General features: G+C 40.0%; 1 protein-coding gene across 11 annotated transcripts in view; it reads right to left on the bottom strand.

Moving 5' to 3' along the window:
* GOLGA4 (golgin A4) overlaps positions 1–21,205 on the bottom strand; it is a 122,637-nt gene that overhangs the window by 81,649 nt on the left and 19,783 nt on the right. For 6 of the 11 annotated variants that reach the window (XR_008706063.1, XM_055557602.1, XM_055557600.1 and 3 more), the window contains 2 exons: positions 14,734–14,832; positions 10,384–10,449 (listed from right to left, as the gene is read on the bottom strand). The exons of 3 other annotated variants lie outside the window; for them this stretch is intronic. Coding sequence is in view for 7 of the 8 variants with exons in the window: in XM_055557602.1 (XP_055413577.1) it covers positions 10,384–10,449; positions 14,734–14,832 (165 nt within the window). In the remaining variant the exon portion in view is untranslated. The remainder of the gene's footprint in view (positions 1–10,383; positions 10,450–14,733; positions 14,833–21,205) is intronic. 2 more of the 11 variants (XM_055557601.1, XM_055557604.1) reach the window with 1 other exon arrangement.

The raw sequence follows: 21,205 nt of genomic DNA, 5'->3' as shown, positions 1-21,205 counted from the left end.
TACTTAAGGTGTTTCCTAGAAACTCATTCTCATTAGTGCAACAGGGTCACTGCAAGACCTCAAAGATGCTAGGAACGAAATGCTCAGAGGAGACTGAGGCCATGTGCAGGCAAAGATTACAAGAAAACAAAAAGAGTCTCTTTATCACAATAAAAAAAAAAATCAGACCAGGAATACTTTATAGATTTTAGAGATTTAATAATAGTAGTTGGCAAGGTGTGAGTTAGCAGGGGCTCACCCTCTTCATAAGCACAGAGATTTACCACAGATTAGTAACAGTAAAAACTGAAAACAACCCAAATATTCACCACTGGAGGGTATATCAACTACAGTGTATGTACGACGGTTCAAGACATACTATTATTAAATGGGAAAACTCAGGTTATAAAATGACACATATACCGTGGGGTCGTTTTGATTTAAAGTAGTTACATATAGTTTTGAACCTGTATGTATGTGTATACAAACACCTTGAGAACCAGGTTGTTAAAGGACCAACACAAAAAGTTAACAGAGAGTGAGGCTGAGTGGTTAGATTTTAGGTGATTTTTACTTTCATTTTTCTATTTTCGTGTACTTTGCAATTTATTCTTTCATAATGTGCAAGTTTTACCTCTCTTCTGAGACAGGGCGGAGAAAGTCTTAAAGGAGAGGAGGGACCCTCATGCTCAAAACCCTGAAGACCCACTTTACGCCTACTCCATTACCAGCCACTTCTGACCCACACAAAAAGTGCTTTTCAGCTCCTACAGACAATCTCCTTGTAAACTGCCTTAGGGCAAACAAGTGAGAAATCTGACTAGCACTAGAAATAACTGTTATTTTAGGTGAGCTAGGACTAATGAACAATGTCAAGGACGTTATGTGCAAAAGCTCGTAAGCTGGGTAACTGTCACATCTACTCTGCTTGGCAGGAAGGTGACTGAGTGTCACGATTTAGCCTGTTGGGCTGCCAAGCAAAGTTGCCTAAGTTTAAATCCTGGTTCCACCACAATCAATGTTCAAGACAAGAGTCAAGTTACTTAACCTCATGAGTCTTGTTTCCACCTCTCTAAAATAGGGATGACAAAAATAATAATGATGGTAATAGTAATACTACCCACCTCATAAGGATGCCACAAAGACTGAATTTGTTAACATGTACACGCAAATTGCTTATAATGTAGCAAATATGCAATAAACATTGATTATCAGTATTAGAGAATGAAGACTAAAAGACAAACTTTACTTAAGAACCATACTCAAGCTTATGTGGCAGACTCTTCTGGCTCTATGATGCAGTAGCTTAGAGCACAGGCTCTGCAGCCAGACTTCATAGGTTCAAGTCTTCCTTCCATCACTGACCAGCAATATGACCTTAGGCAAGTTACACTGCCCCTCTATGCCTCTGTTTCTTCATAAGTAAACTGGGGGAAACAGCACTCACCTCCCAGGGTGCCCATGAGGAGTACTACATGAGGACATGTGAAGCACTTCGCACCATGACTGGCTTGAGCTGTCATCACCAGATATCCAACACTATCTATGAAGAGATATCTAATCCTCCCTTCTTCCTTTCCATCAGACGCCGGTTTCGTTCAGGCTTACAATACAGCCAGGTTAAACATTCACCTTCTCAAATACGAACTAAAACCACAATGAGACACTACCACATATCCACTAGAACGGCTAAAATTACAACTATGGAAAACTCCAAGTATTGGCGAGGATATAAAGCCACCCATTTTGGAAAACTACTAGCATTTATTAACATTAAAACTAAACACATATGTACTCTATGGACCAGCAGTTTGATCTGCTGGAGAAGGGATAGGCTACCCACTCCAGTATTCTTGGGCTTCCCTTGTGGCTCAGCTAGGAAAGAATCTGCCTGCAACGCAGGAAACCTGGATTCAATCCCTCGGCTGGGAAGATCTCTTGCAGAAGAGAAAGGCTACCCACTCCAGTAGTCTGGCCTGGAGAATTCCATGGACTGTATAGTCCATGGGGGTCACAAAGAGTCAGACATGACTGAGCGCCTTTCACTTCACTGTATATCCAGTACAAATGTATAATTATGTTCAACAAAAGACATGCACTAGAATCTTACAGCAGCACTGTTCAAAACAGTGCCAAACCTGAAACTACTGTTGATGCTCATCAATAACAGACGGGAAAAATCAACTGCTGTCTGATCATTAATGGAATGCTAGACAGCAACACGGAGAAGGCAATGGCACCCCACTCCAGCACTCCTGCCTGGAAAATCCCATGGACGGAGGAGCCTGGTGGGCCGCAGTCCATGGGGTCGCTAAGAGTCAGACACGACTGAGTGACTTCACTTTCACTTTTCACTTTCATGCACTGGAGAAGGAAATGGCAACCCACTCCAGTGTTCTTGCCTGGAGAATCCCAGGGATGGGGAAGCCTCGCGGGCTGCCATCTATGGGGTCACACAGAGTCGGACACGACTGAAGTGACTTAGCAGCGGCGGCGGCGGCAGACAGCAACAAGAATGAAAGATTAATAGCCACAAACAAGAATATACATGAATCTAACACTAACAGTATTAAACAAAAGAAGCCAGACACAAAAGAATATCCACTTCTGATTCTATTTACATAAACTCAGAAACAGGCAAAATTAATCTATAGTGTTAGAAGCCACAACAGTAGTTACCCCCACCCCCAGTGTGAGAGGAGAACAGAAAGGAACACAACGGTTTCTGGGAAGCTGATAATTTCTGTTTCTTGATTTTGGGTGCTGGTTAGAAAGCTGTGTTTAGTTTGTGAAAATTCAGAAAACTGTATATGGAATACATGATACTTTTCTGTATGTAGATATTATAGTGTGATACATTACATTTCAATTAAAGGATTTTTAAAATTAGCTCTGGGCTTCCCTGCTGGTTCAGTGATAAAGAATCCACCTGCCAATGCAGGAGACACTGGTTCGTTCCCTGATCCAGGAGGATCCACATGCCTCCGAGCAACTAAGCTGCGCCCCTATGAAGCCTGTGCTCTGGAGTCCGGGAGCCGCAACTGCTGAGCTTGGTTGCCCTGGAGCCCGTGCTGTGCAACAGCAGAAGGCGGGGCGATGAGAGGCCACACACCACAACTAGAGGGCGCTGTGCAACAGCAGAAGGCGGGGCGATGAGAGGCCGCACACCACAAGTAGAGGGCGCTGTGCAACAGGAGAAGGCAGGGCAATGAGAAGCCGCACACCACAAGTAGAGGGCGCTGTGCAACAGGAGAAGGCGGGGCAATGAGAAGCCGCACACCACAACTAGAGGGCGCTGTGCAACAGGAGAAGGCAGGGCAATGAGAAGCCGCACACCACAACTAGAGGGCGCTGTGCAACAGGAGAAGGCGGGGCAATGAGAAGCCGCACACCACAACTAGAGGGCGCTGTGCAACAGGAGAAGGCGGGGCAATGAGAAGCCGCACACCACAACTAGAGGGCGCTGTGCAACAGGAGAAGGCGGGACAATGAAGCCGCACACCACAACCAGAGGGCGCTGTGCAACAGGAGAAGGCGGGGCAATGAGAAGCCACACACCACAAGCAGAGGGCGCTGTGCAACAGGAGAAGGCGGGGCAATGAGAAGCCGCACACCACAAGTAGAGGGCACTGTGCAACAGAAGGCGGGGCAATGAGAAGCCACACACCACAAGCAGAGGGCGCTGTGCAACAGGAGAAGGCACGGCAATGAGAGGCCGCAAATCACAACTAGAGGGCGCTGTGCAACAGGGGAAGGCACGGCAATGAGAAGCCGCACACCACAACTAGAGGATGCTGTGCAACAGGAGAAGGCGGGGCGATGAGAAGCTGCACACCACAACTAGAGGGCGCTGTGCAACAGCAGAAGGCGGGGGCAATGAGAAGCCGCACACCACAACTAGAGGGCGCTGTGCAACAGGAGAAGGCGGGGCAATGAGAAGCCGCACACCACAAGTAGAGGGCGCTGTGCAACAGGAGAAGGCACGGCAATGAGAGGCCGCACACAACTAGAGGGCGCTGTGCAACAGGAGAAGGCACGGCAATGAGAGGCCGCACACCACAACTAGAGGGCGCTGTGCAACAGCAGAAGGCGGGGGCAATGAGAAGCCGCACACCACAACTAGAGGGCGCTGTGCAACAGGAGAAGGCGGGGCAATGAGAAGCCGCACACCACAAGTAGAGGGCGCTGTGCAACAGGAGAAGGCGGGGCAATGAGAAGCCGCACACCACAACTAGAGGATGCTGTGCAACAGGAGAAGGCGGGGCAATGAGAGGCCGCACACCACTAGAGGATGCTGTGCAACAGGAGAAGGCGGGGCAATGAGAGGCCGCACACCACAAGTAGAGGGCGCTGTGCAACAGGAGAAGGCGGGGCAATGAGAAGCCACACACCACAACTAGAGGGTAGCCCCACTCACCGCAACTGGAGCAAAGCCCACACAGCAACAAAGACCCAGCACAGCTACAAATAAAAGAACTAACAAAATTATTAAAAATATAAATGTAAAATAATAATAAAATTAGCTTTTCCCAGACTCTGGTTCAGCCACGAGTGGGCTGTGTGCCAAAGCTCAGCCAATAAGGGATACTACTGGGTGGGCCTCTAAAGGATGGGACCTTCCTCAGTTTTCTGGCAGTCCAGTGGTTAGGACTCCACACTTTCACTGTGGGGGCCTGGGTTCAGTTCCTGGTCAGAGAATTAAGAGCCCACAAGCCACACAGTGCAGCCAAAAACCACGATGGAACCTTCTAGAAGAAATGTTATTTTCCTGATAAGGAATGTGTCTTTTGTCCTATTGAGAATGGAGATATATTTCCTGGAGGCCAAACTTGGAACTGTGAGGATGAAAGGCAGTGATGAGAATGAGAGGAAAAACGGAGGGCAGGACAGGAAGCCAAAGGGAAAGGGGTCTCTAACAACTGTCTCCAGCGCTTCTACTACATGAGAAACTCAGCTCCCGCGGGCTCCAACCACTGCCAGGCTTCTGGCACCAAAGACATTCCCTGATTTATAACTCACTGTTTAAAAAGCTGATGGGGATTAGAGGAGAAATGTATAAGGAAGAATAAATGAACACAGAGTTACTTTTTAACGCCTTTCTGTCTCACCTGCTTGACCCTGTTTTCACTCCTCCTTCCTATTTCCCCAACAGTGTTATTGTTCAGACTTTTATCCTCTGCCAGCTGGATATCTGTAGCAGTCTTCTGTTCTCCTGCCTCAGATCTCTTACCCACCAGTCTGCCGCTGTGTCACACAGTCACTAGGATTTTTAGGATTTCTTCCTAAAATATAATTCGGTTCATTTCATTCCAGTTCTTAATTTGAACTCTCACTAAATAGAAAGATCAAAATCCTTCACTTATGTTCAAGATTCCCAGTTCCCAAGACCCATTTCTTTGTAAAATCACCCCTCCATGTAACAGAAACTTAAGCTCTACTAGGAACTTCCTGTTTCCTGAGCAAATGCATTGTGTGCCTCTGTGCTATCGCCCAAAGTTTCCATGCATATGGAAACCCAGACATCCTTCAAAAGTGAGTTCAAATTTCTAGGATTTCTCCCATCAGAAACTGCCTTTCTTAATCGCTAAGCACTTTACCAGGACCACTCCTGGAGCACATACTGCCTTCTGACTCAACATTAGTTACTTACTCGCTGATATAACAACTGTTTATGCCTTAAAACAACTACAGAGATAATACAGCACAGTGGTTAAGAACAGACTTCCTGATTTGAATTCCAGCTTTACTACTTACTAACTTTAAGACCTCTGTTTCAATTTCCTCATTTATTAAAAAAAAAAAAAATTAGTAGATTGTTATGAAGATTAAATGGGCAAAAACACTTAAAATAGTGTCTCATATAGGAAGCACTAAATATGTTTTCCTACATTGTATCCACTGCACACACACCCTCACCCCAAACTTTATACTCTTTTAGGACAGGATCCATATTCTCTATTTCTGTAGTCTTGCCTCAGTGCTTTCCACAGGAGGTGCTTAGGACACATTTGTTCAGCTGAACCTTAACCTGGCAATATGATAATGATGATCTAATGGGAAAACTTGAAATACTCAATGATTGATCAAAATGATACATATCATTTTTTTATATATCTTATTCTAGAAATCATGGGAAAGCATTAATACAACATCAGTAACACTCTACAATAACGTTCATAAGCTTTATTCATAATAGAAAACTGCAAGCAGCCCAGGTGTCCATCAATAGGTGAATATCTACAGAATATTCATATAGAAAAACTACACAACAACAGGTAGGAACAAACTACTGATGAGTACAGCAAGGATGAGATTCCAAAAATACTGTGCTGAGTGAAAGAAGCCTTCCACAGAACAGTGTACTCTATGAGGCCACTTATATGAAAATCTAAAATAAGCAAAACTAATCTGTCGCATGGTGGAAAAAAATTAAACCAGGTTGCCTCTGAGAGGAGCACCACAAGGGAACTTTCTGGGGTGATGATAGTCTTCCATAACCTGTGGCTGGGTTTGGCACATACAAACTGTCAAAACTCAGTCAGTGCACATTTGAGGCTTGTACATTTCATTTTATATAAAATTTACTTCAAAAAAGAAATTATAAACACTAATCTCTAGATAATGATATGCATACTAAAACATTAGTACTGTGGCCTACAACTTTGAAAGGCATCAAAAAAATAAAATAGACTGAGGTACAAATAGAGGAATGAATATATGGGCAGAAAAAAGAGTATGGTAATGAATGCATCAGTGACAGAACTGAGGCATTAGGTACACATATGTTCACTTTATAAAGTTCTTTCAACTTTTCTGTATGTTGGAAATGTTTCATAACTATTGAAAATAAAATTAAAAGCAGTCTTTCACTTCTAGCAGTTTTCAAAAACAGCAACGAAAATTTCAAAATTTAATTTTACTACTATAATTTCTTTTTAAAAAAATTAATGATTTTCAAAACCAGACTTTTTCCCACAACCTAAAAAAAAATAACAGCATATGAGAATGGCCATTTAAATTCCTATGTTTTGCTCTATTGAATTTAGTGAAACTCAGTTGTTATTTTGTTTTTGTTGTTTTTGCTGAAGTTTAGTTGACTTACAATGATATGTTCATTTCAGGCATGAAACATACTGATTAGATATTTTTACAGAGTATGCACCGAAGTTATTACAATGTTACTGACTCTATTTCCAGTGCAGTACATTACACATCCCTATGACTTATTTATTTTATAGCTGGAAGTCTGTAGCTCTCTATCCCTTCGCCCATTTCGCCGTGCCCCCACCCTCCTCGCCTCTGGCAACCACTACTCTGCTCTCCATATTTCATTTTAACAACATATAAATTTAAATGAGGCAATGCATGGCAAAAAAAAAAAAAATTATAGCTGGGGAGACTGATGTTTTTGTCAATCTATGATAATCCCACTATCAATAACTAATCACTAGTCTCTGGGCAAGTAATTTAAGGTTTCATGCCTAATATCTTATCTACACAATAAGAGAGTAATACTAGATCCTATAGTTATCCTAAACTGCCAAAACACTAAAACTATAATCAAACTATTTCACAGCTTCTCAGATAAGGATGAATGCTCACATATACTTGTTTTACAAATTATATTTTTCTCTATTACATGGTGGCACACACTAATTATTTTCAAATATCTGAGTTTTTTTAAGTCTGTCTAAGGTAAAATGTCCAGAGAAGGCAATGGCACCCCACTCCAGTACTTTTGCCTGGCAAATCCCATGGTCAGAGGAGCCTGGTGGGCTGCAGTCCATGGGGTTGCTAGAGTTGGACACGACTGAGTGACTTCACTTTCACTTTTCACTTTCATGCACTGGAGAAGGAAATGGCAACCCACTCCAGTGTTCTTGCCTGGAGAATCCCAAGGACAGGGGAGCCTGGTAGGCTGCTGTCTATGGGGTCGCACAGAGTCGGACATGACTGAAGCGACTTAGCAGCAGCAGCAGCAAGGTAAAATGTCAACCTATGAATGAAGAGTCATTTTGATTAGCTGAATGTTATGTACTGATTACCTGAATTTTGTGTACCAAATTAAACTGAAGAGTTAACCACTGTTAAGTATAACAGACATTTTTTTGAAAAGGGTATACTACACTTTTCTGCTTTTTAGATAAAGACAGTGAGCAACCCTTTTTAATGACATCTCTGCCACAAACTGTGTGCCAAAATCTACTGATTTACAGAAGATGATCTACCCAGTAGTAAGGGGGTCACAAGCAGCTACACTTTATAAACTCTTGGGCTTGCTTTTCACCATCTCTTCTACCTTGGTGTTAACTCTGATTTCCTGCTCCCAATTACAGTAAGCATTCTACCTGCTTCAGGGATATCCATTGTTCCTAATTTGCTAACAGCAACCAACAACCAACCTGTCAGAATTTTGTATAAAAGCAGACTCTGAGTGGAGGTGTCTCCTTGTAACAAGAATTAAATGAAATCACGTACAGAAAATGATCAACAACACCTGAGACACAGTAAACGCAATAAATACAACTAACTTTCTGAATATCACACAAGTTCATTCCTCACCTTAATCAAAACTTAAGTCTCTCCTGAATTTGATCAAAACATTGGTTGTTATTCACTCTAGTTTTTGCATTCACAATTATATTGTCTGTTTGGACTATTCTACAATAGAATAAGCATTCTAAATAATATTTTCTGATTAATATTCCTCAAAGATCACTGGATCTGTCCAGTAACATTTAGACTGATGCCTCCCAATATTTTACCCCTCCTTCAAGGCACTTCCAAGAAATTATGTATTTGTAAAAGGAGAGTGAAAAGGTTGGCTTAAAGCTCAACATTCAGAAAACAAAGATCATGGCATCCGGTCCCATCATTTTATGGGAAATAGAAGGGGAAACAGTGGAAACAATGTCAGACTTTATTTTTTTGGGCTCCAAAATCACTGCAGATGGTGACTGCAGCCATGAAATTAAAAGACGCTTACTCCTTGGAAGGAAAGTTATGACCAACCTAGATAGCATATTCAAAAGCAGAGACGTTACTTTGCCAACAAAGGTCCGTCTAGTCAAGGCTATGGTTTTTCCTGTGGTCATGTATGGATGTGAGAGTTGGACTGTGAAGAAGGCTGAGTGCCGAAGAATTGATGATTTTGAACTGTGGTGTTGGAGAAGACTCTTGAGAGTCCCTTGGACTGCAAGGAGATCCGACCAGTCCATTCTGAAAGAAATCAGCTCTGGGATTTCCTTGGAAGGAATGATGCTAAAGCTGAAACTCCAGTACTTTGGCCACCTCATGCGAAGAGTTGACTCATTGGAAAAGACTCTGATGCTGGCAGGGATTGGGGGCAGGAGGAGAAGGGGACGACAGAGGATGAGATGGCTGGATGGCATCACTGACTCAATGGACGTGAGTCTGAGTGAACTCCGGGAGTTGGTGATGGACAGGGAGGCCTGACGTGCTGCGATTCATGGGGTCGCAAAGAGTCGGACATGACTGAGCGACTGAACTGAACTGAACTGAAAAGGACTTGGAGTTAACTGGGGATGTTTCAAGGCCCAGGGACTTGGCCCAGAATCTGACTGGCCTCCCTGAAAAGAATGAGGTTCTCAGCTCACAGGTAAGCTGTTCATGGAGTTTGGGAAGCTAGACAATACTTTAGAATGTTTAGTCTGCATGATTTAGTTCATAAATCAGACTGTTGAGAAATGGCCCATGTTCGTGCTCCAGGTCCACAGAATCAGCAATGTTACTGCCCTACACTAGACACTGTTGAGAATAGCCAGGTTAATGATGAATAATTGTCAGTAAAGCCAAAAATAATAAATGTTCATCTCAGACACTGCCATCATTAAGATTTTTTTTTTAATGAATTTCTTTCTTTTTTGGAAGGAGTCAAATGAAGGTTACATGAGTCCCACTCTCCAAATAACTTTTTAAAGTCAAAGATAAACGTAACTCGCTAGTAGTAAGATATTCTGCATTAGAACAAACTTTAAAAGAAAATGCCATTTTATTCACATCCCCCTTCTAGAATATGTAACTCAACATGTCTTCCAGTATGGCTTACTCCTAATCTTTTACAACTATAAAGTCAGTCTTTCTTTCAAAGTTTTATCTTCGGTGCCATTAAATTTTTAAATGAGCAATAATGGAAGCTTACAAGACTGGTGTGTGTGTGTGTGTGTGTGTGTATATATATATATATATACACACACACACATACACATGAATTACTTCACTTTAAACTTTTTCCAAGAAACCATCAACAAACTTGGATTTACCATACATACTGTATCAAGTGTTTGGACATCACTGTTTCATTGTAAAGTCAAATGCTAATAATATAGATTGACTGACACTGAAATGACTTGCTCTTTCTTTTAAATAACATTTAAAACAAACCTGAGGAGTTGTGGGTTCACTTCCATTAACTCTGTCGGGAGATTTTGTGGCTTGGAAAGACGCATTCTAAGAAAAACAAAGAAACACTGTAAAGAGAGGATCAGAAAACTAAAGTTTTAAAACTGTTAAGAACAAAGGCCAAGTACCAAAACCTATTAGACACACTTATCTATTAAACAAAATTAGTAATTGCTCACTTATTAGAATTTTTTCATGCAAGGCAAAACTAGTATGGTAAGTATTTTAGAAAATTCATTTTGCTATTTTATCTGTAACTAAATAGCAGGGATTAGTATGTAGCAAAATTTACAAACTAATCCCATGCCTCCCCCCATTACCATCACCCCAGTTTTTTCCCTCAATACAAAATTAACATCAGGAATTCAATCAGCAAAACTCATTCAAGTAGAAAACTATCCAGAGGAAGTAATGTCAACTGTTCCTTACAATTAAATACTATTTAAAGTTATTCAGGCTAAGCTCTGAAAAATATCTTCCTAATAAGAAATGGAAATGCCTCATTCATTTAAAGCCACCAGTCTAAATGAAATTGGTAGGACAGTTTTCAGAAAAACTTAAAATTAAAAATAATTTCTTCCACAAATGAAAAGTTTTTTGTTCTGTTCTGTTGGTATGCCAAATGTTCTAAGTTACACAGCATTCTACTTATTACATCAAACCTGTGTTAGTTCCATAAGGTTTGATATTCTTCGAGATTCAAAATTCTACACTATTCATAATACACTAAGCGTCTAACTAAAATTAAACCTACAGAAGCAGCTCATGATACAGTCACGTCCATGTTTTAAACAAAAGCATCAACCAAATACTAGCCACTATGTTTCAGTAACTTGGTGCTTAAAAAGTGCCAAGTTTCCCCACAACCTCTTAGGGTGACCAAGAAAGGCCAAATATGTGACTCTTCTTATTCTTAAATACAAGTGGGGGAGGCATGCAACTTTGCAAAAGTGTTCTCAAATTTCTGAACTCTCATTAGGTATCTGATACTATGAAATAATTATTTTTCACTGTGATAAATGTACTATGATTTTGTAGCTTTAGTCCTCATCTTTTAGAAATATATACCAAAATAGGTCGGTGAGATTTCTGAAATTTGCTTCAAATAATCCCATGGGGATGGGGGAGAGGGGTATCTGCATGTGTGATGAGGGCAGGAGGGGTATGGTTAGGGAGGTGTGAGGGGATGGTATAAGATAGCCATGAGTTATTATTTGCTGACACTGGACAATGGATATTGGGGGAAAGACAAGTAATCTTATGCAATTTTCATTGCTATTTCCACTCTTGCTATATGTTTGAATTTTTCCCTTATAAAAGTTTAAATACCTTGTCCCTCTAACATAAAAAGAGCTATCAAATTTTATCAGTCCAAGACACCTCCTTAAACTTACACAGGGGAGAACGGTTAGGGGAATATAGGAACTAACTTTTATCTTCCTCTTCTCTGCCATTTCAAAGAATTAGAAGCTGGATGCAAGGCATACATTTGTACAACATTGTAATTAATGCTTTCCAGCCCTAAAAATATCCTACACTACACACTCTAAAATTAAAGACATATTTCACAGAGATCATCAAGTCTCTCTGCCAGGCAATTGAAAAGTAATTGTCTATGTGCAGTAAAAATGCTTTATGTATACTTCATATTCAGTTGCATAGAATATTAAAAAGATGTTTACTCAAGACTAAAACTTTAATAAATAAAATTAAATTAAATGAATTTTATTTATCAAGGGAAAAAAAGGAAAGTAACTGACCTTTACATTATGGAGAAAGCAAACAAGAGGGCTCCATAAGATATTCTATTTTATGTAGTAAAAAAACCTGGTACATTATTGTGATCCATACAAAAACAGCTATTCTACAACTGTTTGAAATACCACTCTACCAAACAAACAGCATAATATTTAAAAACTTTTCTTTCCTGTACCTATATTTTAATTTACTTGCTATACTATATATCAGGCTCCCCTGGTAGCTCAGACGGTAAAGAATCTGTCCACAAGATTCTTGCGGGAGACCCAGGTTCGACCCCTGGGTTAGGAAGATCCCCTGGCGAAGAGACTGGCTACCCACTCCAGTATTCTTGCCTGGAGAATCCCATGGACAGAGGTGCCTGGAAAGCCCCAGTTCATGGGGTCGCAAAGAGTCAGACATGACTGAGTGAGTAAGTGCAAAAATACTATATATCTGAATAAATGCAAGACAACTAAAGAAAGTACTGAACTACGTTATCATGAAAATTTAAGTTAAGAATCTCTAGAAACAAAAATTACAGATATTGTCACTACGTATAGTGCCTTCTTCATTTCTGCCCTGCAAATTCTTTCTCATCTTTCAACTTTCAAACACTTCTTATTTTGTGAAGCCTCCTATGGCTGGCCTGAGGGACTAACATATTTCCTATGCTTGTATTTTCTTCTACAAAGCCTTACTTCTTTTGAATTGTTGAGCGTATTTTGACATTTTTGTCTCAATACTAAACTACAAACGCTTAGAGAGCAAGAACCCTACAATTTGCCTAACTGATAGTAGAGGCTCAGGGATTGCTTCTTAACCCCTTATGCAGCCCTTCTTTCAATGCAAGAAGACTTCTGAATGCCTCCCGGCAACAGAAGCCCAGAGAACTAGCTCAACACACGTCAATACTCAATGGTCACCAACACTGTCTCCTGGAGGCAATTGTGAGATAACAAGAAAATGTTTCTGAAGTGCATTTAATTTAAAAGTACATACAGGTTCCCTGCCAGATTTGTCTTCAATTATGATTTGTTACATCTTTCAACAATCACTTTTAACTGCTGTAAGGTTATACCATGATTTTATGTGAGGAGAAATGTTATCACCAGAATAAACAAACAAACAAACAAAATTTAAATAAGATTATCACAGACTTTCACCCTACTTACCATATTTTAAATAGTTCTAACGCCTTCATTTTAAAATTATTAGCATTTTTTTGTAATAGGCTAGGTATTCAATATGAATTGTTTTTATGTACTTATGGAAGTAGACCTAGAAGAAGTTCTATTTTTTTTTTGTCAAGCCTCTGTTACTACTACATGAAGTGGAACATCATTTTATATTTTTAAAATAAGTTGGTAAGTTATCTCTAACTGGGACTCCTGTCTCCCTCTCAGGACTGAAAACAGTGAGGTATAACTGGTAGCCCAGAACCAAGAAGAGACCTCTATTCCTGAGAGCCAAGCTAAGGCGTCACAAGAACTCTCAGCTGCTTTCTTTTCTAAAACCAAGTTGGGAAGGAGGGTAATACAGGATTGCTACTGGCCACATGGAGACCAAGTCTTTGGGGCTGCATGAATAAGTATGTGAGTGCATGCTTAGCTGTTCAGTTGTGTTTAACTCTTTGAGACCCCCATGGACTACAGACCGCCAGGCTCCTCTGTCCGTGAAATTGTCCAGGCAAGAATACTGAAGTGGGTTGCCATTTCCTCCAAGGATCTTTCCAACCCAGGGATCAAACCTGTGTCTCTTGCATCTCCTGCACTGGCAGGCGTATTCTTTATCACTGAGCCAAGTTGGAAGCCCCATGATTAAGTACAGAAATGTTCTAATTTCATCACCAGCTGCTTAATAAATTAAACCAACTCTTATTGTTTAAAAAAAAAAAAACTCAGTCCCAGTTCAGCTGGTGTTCATTCTAACACCAAAAGCTAACCTTACTTGGCAATCAAACTTCTAACTTTTAATTTGCTAAATTTATTAATTTAGCAAATTTTCCAAAGTGGTATTATACACAAGATTCAAAATTGTATGAATTCGGTCAGCTGAAAGATAAAGAGTAATTTTTTCCTTTCAAATGTTTTATACACAGAAAACTGGTAGTCTCCCAAAATAAGATGCAACTAACTTGTTATGGTAGACTCCACCTGCCTACTCAATATTGCTTAATTATGGATTTATATACAATGATTTTTTCATTCCTAAAAATGTGAGTCACATCTCAAAATATTCTTGGCCTCCTACCATGAGTAGAACAGAGATTCCTAGCAATACATACCTCTTTAGTTAATGAGCAAACATTCCCTAGGGAGGAAAACTTAAGCGTTCATACCAAGTGAAAGTATTCTTCGCTATATTAATGAAAACAGTGTTAAATTTTGTTGCTGTTAAAAAGCTAGCAAACACACACCAGTCATCAGAACTCAGCAGTTTACGCTCTGATTTTTTTAGAGCAAGGTTAGCAGCACAGCACTGAAGATGCTTTGAGAGGTGGTCAGTGACAAGCAACATGAGATATGCTTCTAGAATGACCAAATTACTCTGTTTCCCCACACAGGGAGTGCAGAAAGCGGTGGAAGGACTCACCACACTTTCAGTCTGGGTTTTAGGCTGCTTGGAGGAATCCAAAGCAAAGATAGTATACTCAGAGAGAAAAGCAGGCTCTGCTATCATCCCGGCTAGGAGCTGTCTCATTCAGGGTAATGAGCAGAGGCATAAACATAAAATAAAGGATGAAAAACAAATCATAAGGGCATGTTGCAAAGTTCTCATCCCACAAGCACACACAACACTCCAGTGGCCTTGCGCTAGCACCACTCCACCCACAGAAATAGTAAGTTCCTGGGAAAGTTCAGGGAGATGAGCTGAGCTGTTCTGGACCTCAAAACTCAACTTTAAACAGCTTGCTTATTGACAGACAAATGATGTATACAACAGGCACCCTAGCACACACCACGTCTGGCAATTCAGCATTAAAGTCTACACCAATAAGAACAATTCATGGTAAAGAACACAAAGTCTTAAATACTGAGCTGCTCATTTCTATAGACAGAAAAAGACAGCATGGAAATTTATGGGGCAGATAAGCACACAAAACTTTAATCATTTATTTGTACTTATATACAAATAGTCTTCTCCAATACATACAGCAGAAATTTTTAAAACAAATTTATAATAAGTTTTAAGGATAAATTCTATTATACTACTGATAGCTCTTTTGATACACATTCTTATCTGCATAATTTTCTTTCATAAACTGTATACTATATGCCAAAATACTATCATGATTTAGATGTGTAAGAAATTATAATTAAAATGAACTTTTTGATGGTGGGGGTTACACAAACACACAAGTAAAAAATTACATTTCTAATTATTTTTCCCTACCTAGCCCATTTTTGGGCCTGCTTTTTTTTTTTTTTTTTTCTGCCCACAATTTTCTGTTCTTTTTCAGGAAATTATTATTACTTCATTTACCTTACTGAAGATACTTGTTTTTCAAAGTCTTGTCCAGACTGCCCTTTTAATTATTTTAATTTCACCTGGAATAAATTGATACAGCCCAATTTCTGTTTTTATTGGTTGTCTTCTCAGCATTTCTTTTATCACTTTCATTTACAGGCTCCTTTTCAGGACAGCATTACCCTTCCCCTTCCTTCTGTGCTCATCCCTCCTTATCCAGTCAGTCTGACTCCCTGGGTCCCAGTCTGGGTTTCCAGCCCCACAGCAACACAGAGGTTATCACAGACTCAGTCACTAAGCCCATGTGAGGGAGGTATGGTTCAGTTCTTGGTCACAAAGCCTCCCTAGAGACAGCAGCTTCTCACAATGGGCCACAGAGAGCTCTAGGCATCAGCTGGGAAAAGCTCTTCTCAGCTGCCTTTCATGCGAGCCGTGAGCCCCACTTTAGCCTCTGGCCTGTAGCACTAAAACAAATTCTGGCAGCATAGAACCCTAACCCTTCCGGTCCTTCTCAACCAGCGTTCAAAGAGAAAATTAAGTCCTAATGCCAGACCTGAGGCATCTGCTAGCTAGCATCCACTGTTATATGTCATGAATTAGTATATCCCCTATGTACTACTCTATCCTCTTTTAGGAAAGAGACCCTAAAAAGCTTTGGGGTTTTATTTTTTTGTCACACCGCATGGCTTGTGGGATTTTAGTTTCCTGACCAGGGACTGAACCTGGGCCCCAGCACTGAAAGTGGAGAGTCCTAACCATTGGACAGCCAGGGAACTTCCAAAAAGTTTAGAATCTTCTAGTAGCTCTACTGTGACGAGAAGAGGCCCTGTTTCTATCTTCCCAAACTCTGTTATATATAGCTGTTGTAGCAACAACTTACTTTTTTGAGTCAAATTTATTTCATTCTTATTTGCAGTAACGTATACATTAGGTACATAATACACTTAGAAAATACAAGAAAAAAAAATCCACTATAGCAGTATATGAGAAAATACGCAGTACAGACTGAGGTTAAATCATTTTGATTAAATCCAAGATCATAAATTATAGCCCTATTTTGTCTATATGGGTAATTTTACTAAACATAAAAACATACAGTCTTTAAACAGAAAAGACAGCAAAAAAAGGACAAGGTGTCTCATGTTCCCTAGCTCTAATTAGCACTGAAAAGACCAAGGGTATTAAAGATGGTAAAAACTAAAAGAAAAAACAAACCCACATATCAAGCCAGAAAACTGGGAAAGTAGCAACACAGATTCAAGGAATTTCTGGTAAAGTCTCAGGGTACCTGAGACTTAAGAAAAATAAGTCATCAAAGATCAGCCTGCTACCCCAGTTAAAAAAAAAAAAAAAAAGATCAGCTTGCCACTGCAATCCTGAGGATGCTCAGTACACTCAGCAAGAGAATGGAACCAACTGGTTCATCATTTGTTGAACAGAGAAAAATACAGACAGAAGACTCATATTACTAATACCAGGGGTGAAAGAGGGAAAATTACTACTGTGTTTACAAAATAAAAAGGATTACAAGGCAATAACTGCATGCCAACAAACTAAACAACATGGGTGGCATAAAGTACCAAAACTGATGCAGGAAGAAACACAAACTATTGACAGAACTGTAAAAAGTGAAGAGACTGAATTAGTAATCAAAATATTTCTCATAAAGAAAAGCCTGGATCAGATGGCATCATTAGTAAATTATACCAACTATTTAAAGAATTAATACTAAGCTTAAAAAAATATATATATATACACATATACATATATATGTATACGTATACATATGTATGTATACATATATATGTATACATATACACATATATGTACACATATATATGTACATACACATATATACATATATGTATGTATACATATACATACATATGTATACGTATACATATATATGTATATGTGTATATATATGTGTATGTGTGTGTATATATATATATGTGTGTGTATATATATATATATATATATATATATATATGAGGGAACACTTCTCAATGCATTTTATGAGACCAATATTTTCCTGACACCAAAATACTGCAGACCAACAGACCAATATCTCTTATGCTGCTGTTACTGGTGCTAAGTCGCTTCAGTAGTGTCCGACTCTGTGCGACCCTATAGACGGTAGCCCACCAGGCTCCCCCGTCCCTGGGATTTTCCAGGCAAGAACACTGGAGTGGGTTGCCATTTCCTTCTCCAATGCATGAAAGTGAAAAATGAAAGTGAAGTCGCTCAGTCGTGTCTGACTCTTCGCGTCTTCGTGACCCCATGGACTGCAGCCTATCAGGCTCCTCCATCCATGGGATTTTTTGGTGCCATTGCCTTCTCCAAATATCTCTTATGAATACAGACAAAAAAAATCCTTAAAAAAAAAAACCTAGCAAACCCAGCAATATAAAATTAAACACCATGAACAAGTGGAACTTATCCTATACAGGGTTGGTTTAACACCCAAAACCAGTTAATACAGTACATCAAACAAACAGAGTAAAGGACAAGGTCACAGGTCAATCTCAAGATGCAAAGAAGGCATCTGAAAAAATCCAGCACTGCTTGATGGGAAGAACATTCAACCAACTAGGAACAGCAGGGAATTTCCTCAACATGAGAAAGGGAATATACTGAATGCCATGTTAGCATCATACCCAACGACACAAAGACTGAACGCCTTCCCTCTGGGAGAAAAGTATGTCTGCTTTCACTACTGCTCAACTGAAGGTTCTAGCCAGGGAATCGGGCAAGAAAATGTAATAAAAGACAGCAGATTAAGGGAAGAATAAAACTGCCTCTACCTCCAGATGACATGATCTTCTACAAAGAAAATACTAAGTAATCCACTAAAGGAATCATAGAACTAATAAGGTTAGCTTTGAAAGTCAATCCATTTAGGGGCAAAATTAATTCCAACTAATAAGTATCAGCAAGGTTATAGGATAACAAGATTAGTAATAATTTATAAAAATCCTATTTTTTCTGTAGAATAACAAGAAAACTGAAAATGAAATTAAGAAAACAATTCAATGTATATTAACATTAAAAAGAATATTTGTGAATAAATTTTAACAAAAGTAGTATAAAATTTAAGCTGTGAAAACTATGAAATTTTTTGAAAAAAATAAAGAAGACCTAAATACATGAAGGAGGAGAGGGAAAAGAAAGAGAAAATAGAAAGTTTCCAATTATTTAAATCTGATAAGTGAAAGTGAAAGTGAAGTCGCTCAGTCTTGTCCGACTCTTTGCGACCCCATGGACTGTAGCCTATCAGGCTCCTCCGTCCATGGGATTTTCCAGGCAAGAGTGCTGGAGTGGATTGCCATGTCCTTCTCCAGGGGATCATCCGACCCAGGAATCAAACCCAGGTCTCCCGCATTGCAGGCAGACGCTTTAACGTCTTGAGTCACCAGGGAAGCTCTGATAAAGATGGCACAAAAAGCAAAGTATAAATCTCTCTCTTTACAAACAGAGGAAATGTAAATAAAATAAGTATCAGACAACAACAGGATATTAATAATGCACTCTGACTAGAAGAATTGATTCAAGGAATGACCAACTGGCTTAATATCAGGAAACCTATTAATTTAATTCATGTTTTATCATTAGAACAAAAGAAAAAATATGAGAACTGAATAGATATCAAAGGCAATCTAACAGGCATATCTTCTATTTTGATTAACTGACAGAGGGTAGGTAGGTTATAATCTAACAGTCTAACAAAGAAAAAGCATATCCAGCTTGAAAGTCAATCCATTTAGGGGCAAAATTAATTCCAAACTTATGAAAAAATATTTCTCACCCATCACTTTGGAAGATAATTCTTAATAATTCCTAAAGAACACCACCTTCAGAAGCCCCGAAACAAAGAATAAATTTCAAAAAAATGCTTAGGACCTGTCAAAAGCTGAGAGTATCAGGAATCCCTGTTAGGGGTCATCACATGAAACAGTGAAAATTTTCTGGAAATACAAAGACAACTACTGAGGTAAGAGACGGCATTTTGTTTCTGAAAAATAGCTTATATAAAGAGAATAAGAAAGAAAAAGGGATATCTTTCTTGAAGCTTGGGAAAGCATCTAGTCCAAAGCAGCCTGATGCTTCATTATTTCCTTCCCTACGGTGTCACTCTTAATATAAAATGTCCTGTCTGTGCTGTTCAACAGGTGGTGAGTATAGATAAAGCTTTTTCTTTTCTGTACAATAATGATCTTTTGTATGTGATATACAAATTACAAGTATTTTCACACTTCTGAATTCACTTGCCCTTCACAAGAACCCTGTGAGAATGGATATTCATATTACCACAGTTTACAGCTGAGGCTCTGAGAAGTTAAAGGAAGCTGCCTAAAGCCACACAGCATGTAGGAATGGAATCCTAGGATCCTTTTCTACTCCAGGCTTGTGCTGCATGTAGGGAAGCAAAAGAGCATACAGGACATGTGAACAGACATCTACTCACAGAACAGAATCCGTCAAACAACTAAAATACTAAAGTTCAGCAGGCAAAGACAGAGAGAGATGTAACCCCCATGGGGCCCTAATCCACGTAAGGCTCCATCTGCTTCCCTCTCCTCTGGACCAGACCTAAGCAGAGACAGTGAAGCAGGCCACCCTGCCTTCCCAGGCTGCCCCCAGTAACAGCGCAGGAAGCGCCCACCACATGCACAGCAGCATGGGAGGAGAGGGACGTGCTGTGCGACTGGCTATCCCCACAATCCCAGGAGGAAGGCACTGCTGTTCCCATCCTACACATGAGAAAATCTAAGTCACTGAAAAGTTAACTTTCAAAGATCCTTCAGCCAGCAAAGCCAGACAGTTCTAAAACCACCCCCTTCTCACTCATTTATTCCAGGTATTACTCCAAACAAACAAACATGTTCTCATTTTCTCAGAAAAGTCTTCAGACTGAGCCATAAAAGGAATGCAGGAGTCACACCTGTTGCAATACAGATGCACCTTGAAAACATGATGCCCAGTGAAAGAAACCAAATGCAAAAAGTCACATATTGTGTGCATCCACTTACGCGAAATATCCAGAAGAGCTAATCCACATCAGCGGTCACCTGGGGCTGGGAGAAGGGGAGAATGACTGCTTAATGAGTAAGCAGTTTCCTTTAGCATAATGAATATGTCATGGAACTAGACAGATGTGATGGACGCACTACACTGTGAATGTAATAAATGCCACCTTTAGTTCACTGTAAAATGGTAAAGGAACGGTTATAGGAATTTTATCTCAGTAAAAAGAAAAATCAAAGTGGAGCAGAGGGCAGGTAGTTCATTTGCCTAGTTAGCCCCTTCCCTGATCCTACACTCTATACTGCTCAAAGGCACCAGCTCCAGAGATAAAGATTCAACTCAAGCAACACAAAGGGGAAGGAAGCCTGTGCTGAGGTACTGAGGCTGGGCCTAGGAGCCCAGGAGAGAGTATCAGGCCAACTGGACAGATTTATCGTCTGTGCAGGATGAGATCCCAGAGCCCCACAGACCTCCGTGTCAGGGCACATCAACCTACTCCCCTTTGCCTTCAATGTCTACAATCATATAGATGACTTTTTACACCCCTATAAGGAAGCCTGGGGCTTCCCAG

The sequence above is a fragment of the Bubalus kerabau genome, chromosome 20 (assembly GCF_029407905.1).
Source record: "Bubalus kerabau isolate K-KA32 ecotype Philippines breed swamp buffalo chromosome 20, PCC_UOA_SB_1v2, whole genome shotgun sequence".
NCBI classification, from domain to species: Eukaryota; Metazoa; Chordata; class Mammalia; order Artiodactyla; family Bovidae; genus Bubalus; species Bubalus kerabau.
The sequence above is the reverse complement of the archived record's forward strand: the minus strand, read 5'-3'. Positions and strand labels throughout refer to the sequence as shown.